This window comes from Ammodytes marinus (assembly GCF_949987685.1).
Source record: "Ammodytes marinus genome assembly, contig: scaffold_108, whole genome shotgun sequence".
NCBI lineage: Eukaryota > Metazoa > Chordata > Actinopteri > Uranoscopiformes > Ammodytidae > Ammodytes > Ammodytes marinus.
In genome coordinates, this window is record NW_027648487.1 from 20,001 (window position 1) to 25,000 (window position 5,000).

The 5,000-nt window shown below is 48.2% G+C and overlaps 1 protein-coding gene across 1 annotated transcript in view; it reads left to right on the forward strand.

The window, feature by feature from the left end:
- The window catches only part of LOC307270470 (deoxynucleotidyltransferase terminal-interacting protein 1-like), a 23,773-nt gene extending 19,032 nt beyond the window's left edge, over window positions 1-4,741 (forward strand). Inside the window, exon 12 of the mRNA XM_080054353.1 lies at window positions 4,512-4,741. Within this exon, the coding sequence (XP_079910479.1) occupies window positions 4,512-4,617 (106 nt within the window). The 3' untranslated portion in view covers window positions 4,618-4,741. The remainder of the gene's footprint in view (window positions 1-4,511) is intronic.
- Window positions 4,742-5,000: the final 259 nt, after the last annotated feature.

Consider the following 5,000-nt stretch of genomic DNA (forward strand, 5'->3'; position numbering starts at 1 on the left):
TAGCCCTAACCCTTTCCCTGTCTGTCTGTCTGTCTGTCCCTTGCTACCCCTAACCCTTTCCCTGTCTGTCTGTCTGTCTGTCTGTCTGTCTGTCTGTCTGTCTGTCTGTCTGTCTGTCTGTCTGTCTGTCTGTCTATCCCTTGCTAGCCCTAACCCTTTCCCTGTCTCAGGGTTCAACATAACTTTTTTTTCCTACTGGCCCGGCGGGCCAGTGGATCAAAGTTTTACTGGCCCCTTGTATTTTTTCACTGGCCCTGGCAGTAAAAAATGTATTAACTTTTTTAGTGTGTGATTTTCACACACACACACACACACACTCACTCTCTCACACACACACACACACACACACACACACACACACACACACACACACACACACACACACACACACACACACACACACACACACACACACACACACACACACACACACACACACACACACACACACACTGACCTGACAGATCAGAAATCAATCTAACCAACGCAGTACAGAAAATGAATAATAACTGAATAAATATAATACCATAACAAGCATTATTTAATTGCTCTATTCTGCAGGTACTAGTAGCCTGCTGGCACCACCCTCGCTATTACTAATACTACTTGCAGTTGTTTCAATAGAAATAACACAAATCCCTTTCCCTCTCCCCCCTCCCTCTATCTCTCTCTCTCTCTCTCTCTCTCTCTCTCTCTCACTCTCTCTCTCTCTCTCACTCACACACACACACACACACACTGCCAACAAAGCGTTTTGGATCTCAACAGTATTTGTATGTAACGTAGGCTACCTTCGACACGCCACATCAGTGTTGTAATGGGACCCCACGTCCATCCCGTTCTTCTTCATGAGCGCGATCGTGTGCTCGTACAGAGTGAACGGCAGCTCCGTTTTGACTATCTGGTAAGCTGTGTTTATGAGCTTCTCTAACCTGCCGTTGTTTTCACTCGTCGCTCGTCTCGCCCACATATTTAGCCGGAAGAAGGGTTGTCAGCAACCCGCTTAGCGATTAGACAGTTTATGTGGCTCCTGCTTTTATCGTGCGCTTCTATGGTCTGCTTTCTGTAGTTCTCATTCCCTTTAAAAAACACACCCCCCCGATCCGCTTTTGCAGGGAACTGTCTGCAAACCTGGCAAAACATGCCGTTGTCGCCATTTGCAAGCCAAGGAAAAGCAGTCTTCCAGGACGGTAAAAATTAACGCTTTCTTTTCGTTTCCTCGTAAAAAGACATTTTTAAAATCCGCCAGTTTGAAAAGGCCGGTAAGGCGGGCGGGCGGGGTTATAGCGTCTCTACGGGCGGGCGGGGTTATAGCGTCTCTACGGGAGGGCGGGGTTATAGCGTCTCTACGGGAGGGCGGGGTTATAGCGTCTCTACGGGAGGGCGGGGTTATAGCGTCTCTCGCGTGTACTTTAGCGAATCATGATGTTGTCCACAAAAAATACACAAACTGGGATTGGCCAGTCACTGGCCCGGGCCATCGGGCTATACGTTATGTCGAACCCTGTGTCTGTCTGTCTGTCTGTCTGTCTGTCTGTCTGTCTGTCTGTCTGTCTGTCTGTCTGTCTGTCCCTTGCTACCCCTAACCCTTTTCCCTCCCTGTCGCTGCAGTTCGTGGGTTAGGGTTAGTGTGTGTGTGTGTGTGTGTGACTGTCTGTCTCTCTAACCTGTCTCTCCCTCCCTGTCTGTCTCTCTAACCTGTCTGCAGCTTGTGTCCAGAGGTGTCTCTCTAACCTGTCTGTCTCTCTACCTGTCTGTCTGTCTCTCTAACCTGTCTGTCTCTCTACCTGTCTGTCACTCTAACCTGTCTGTCTCTCTAACCTGTCTCTCTCTCCCTGTCTGTCTCTCTAACCTGTCTGTCTCTCTAACCTGTCTGTCTCTCTCCCTGTCTCTCTCTCTCTCCCTGTCTGTCTCTCTAACCTGTCTGTCACTCTAACCTGTCTGTCTCTCTAACCTGTCTCTCTCTCTCCCTGTCTGTCTCTCTAACCTGTCTGTCTCTCTCTCTGCTCTCGTTGGAGCAGTGCAAGCCAAATGTTTGTCAGTGTTAATGTGCCCACCTGTCCTGCTGTGCTCAGGAATCTTATGTACAGATGTATGTGTAGACTATCGGAGTCATGTAATGGCATAATCACAACTCTAGTGAACCCTACAATGAGTGCGGTTAGGTTCACTTCCACATTATGGAACCATTGGCGCTTTAGCCTATATGCTAATATCTGAACACTCTTTGTGTAGTGTGGAACTGACAGCTGGAGTCTTTTTTAGTCTTTTTTATTGTTGTTTGTCTTTTTACTGTTTTTGTATTGTATTATGGACTGTTTTCTCTCTGTGTCTGGAATAAAATTAAATCAAATCAAATCTAACCTGTCTGTCTCTCTACCTGTCTGTCACTCTAACCTGTCTGTCTCTCTAACCTGTCTGTCTCTCTACCTGTCTGTCACTCTAACCTGTCTGTCTCTCTAACCTGTCTCTCTCTCTCCCTGTCTGTCTCTCTAACCTGTCTGTCTCTCTACCTGTCTGTAACTCTAACCTGTCTGTCACTGTAACCTGTCTGTCTCTCTCCCTGTCTGTCTCTCTCTAACCTGTCTCCCTCCCTCCCTATAGTTCCTGCCCTGAGGTCCAGCTGGAGGAGATGAAACCATTCTCGGTTCCTCTCTGTCTCTAACCTGTCTCTCTCTCTCTCCCTGTCTGTCCCTCTAACCTGTCTCTCTCTAACCTGTCTCTCTCTCTCCCTGTCTGTCCCTCTAACCTGTCTCTCTCTCTCCCTGTCTGTCCCTCTAACCTGTCTCTCTCTCTCTAACCTGTCTCTCTCTCTCTACCTGTCTGTCCCTCTAACCTGACTCTCTCTCTCTAACCTGTCTGTCTCTAACCTGTCTGTCTCTCTCTAACCTGTCTCTCTCTCTCTAACCTGTCTCTCTCTCTCTACCTGTCTGTCCCTCTAACCTGTCTCTCTCTCTAACCTGTCTGTCTCTAACCTGTCTGTCTCTCTCTAACCTGTCTCTCTCTCTCTAACCTGTCTCTCTCTCTCTACCTGTCTGTTCCTCTAACCTGTCTCTCTCTCTAACCTGTCTGTCTCTAACCTGTCTGTCTCTCTCTAACCTGTCTCTCTCTCTCTAACCTGTCTCTCTCTCTACCTGTCTCTCTCTCTCTAACCTGTCTCTCTCTCTCTACCTGTCTCTCTCTCTCTAACCTGTCTGTCTCTCTCTAACCTGTCTCTCTCTCTCTAACCTGTCTCTCTCTCTCTCTCTAACCTGTCTGTCTGTCTCTAACCTGTCTGTCTGTCTCTAACCTGTCTCTCTCTCTACCTGTCTCTCTCTCTCTACCTGTCTGTCCCTCTAACCTGTCTCTCTCTCTCTAACCTGTCTCTCTCTCTAACCTGTCTCTCTCTCTACCTGTCTCCAGCTCGTGCCCTGTCTCTCTCTAACCTGTCTCTCTCTAACCTGTCTCTCTCTCTCTACCTGTCTGTCTCTAACCTGTCTCTCTCTCTAACCTGTCTCTCTCTAACCTGTCTCTCTCTAACCTGTCTCTCTCTCTAACCTGTCTCTCTCTCTCTAACCTGTCTCTCTCTCTAACCTGTCTCTCTCTCTCTAACCTGTCTGTCTCTCTCTAACCTGTCTCTCTCTAACCTGTCTCTCTCTCTCTAACCTGTCTCTCTCTCTCTAACCTGTCTCTCTCTAACCTGTCTCTCTCTCTCCCTGTCTCTCTCTCTAACCTGTCTCTCTCTCTCTCTAACCTGTCTCTCTCTCTCTACCTGTCTCTCTCTAACCTGTCTCTCTCTCTCTAACCTGTCTCTCTCTCTAACCTGTCTCTCTCTCTACCTGTCTCCAGCTCGTGCCCTGTCTCTCTCTAACCTGTCTGTCTCTCTCTAACCTGTCTCTCTCTCTCTAACCTGTCTGTCTCTAACCTGTCTCTCTAACCTGTCTCTCTCTAACCTGTCTGTCTCTCTCTAACCTGTCTCTCTCTAACCTGTCTCTCTCTCTACCTGTCTCTCTCTCTCTAACCTGTCTCTCTCTAACCTGTCTCTCTCTAACCTGTCTCTCTCTCTAACCTGTCTCTCTCTCTAACCTGTCTCTCTCTCTCTAACCTGTCTCTCTCTCTCTAACCTGTCTCTCTCTCTCTAACCTGTCTGTCTCTAACCTGTCTGTCTCTCTCTACCTGTCTCTCTCTCTAACCTGTCTGTCTGTCTCTAACCTGTCTGTCTGTCTCTAACCTGTCTGTCTGTCTCTAACCTGTCTGTCTCTCTCTAACCTGTCTCTCTCTAACCTGTCTCTCTCTCTCTAACCTGTCTCTCTCTCTCTAACCTGTCTGTCTCTCTCTAACCTGTCTCTCTCTAACCTGTCCCTCTAACCTCTCTCTCTCTAACCTGTCTGTCTGTCTCTAACCTGTCTGTCTGTCTCTAACCTGTCTGTCTCTCTCTAACCTGTCTGTCTCTCTACCTGTCTGTCCCTCTAACCTGTCTCTCTCTCTAACCTGTCTGTCTCTAACCTGTCTCTCTCTCTACCTGTCTGCAGCTCGTGCCCGGATGTCCAGCTGGAGGAGATGAAGCCGTTCTCGGTTCCTATCTGGATGGTGGAGAAGATGCAGCGCGCGATGGTGGCGCAGAGAGACAACGAGTGAGCGGGCCAATCACAGAGCAGAGATCCATCATGTGACCAACACTCTCTCGTCTCATTGGCTCATTCTTTTGTTATTGTGTTTTCTGATGTGTTTTTTTAGAGTGAAATAAAAAACCTTTCTGACACATGATGGTCATTATTACATATTCTATAGAGTGAGGGTTAGGCTAACTCTAACCCTGGCTAACCCTAACCCTGGCTAACCCTAACCCTGGCTAACCCTAACTCTAACCCTGGCTAACCCTAACCCTAACCCTAACCCTAACCCTGGCTAACCCTTAAGGCCTTTGCACACCGGGCGCGACGCGCTGATTTCAGATTTCCATAACACCACCTCCATTCTTTTCAGTAGCCTCAGACACAGAGGATATTCTAAACGTTTTC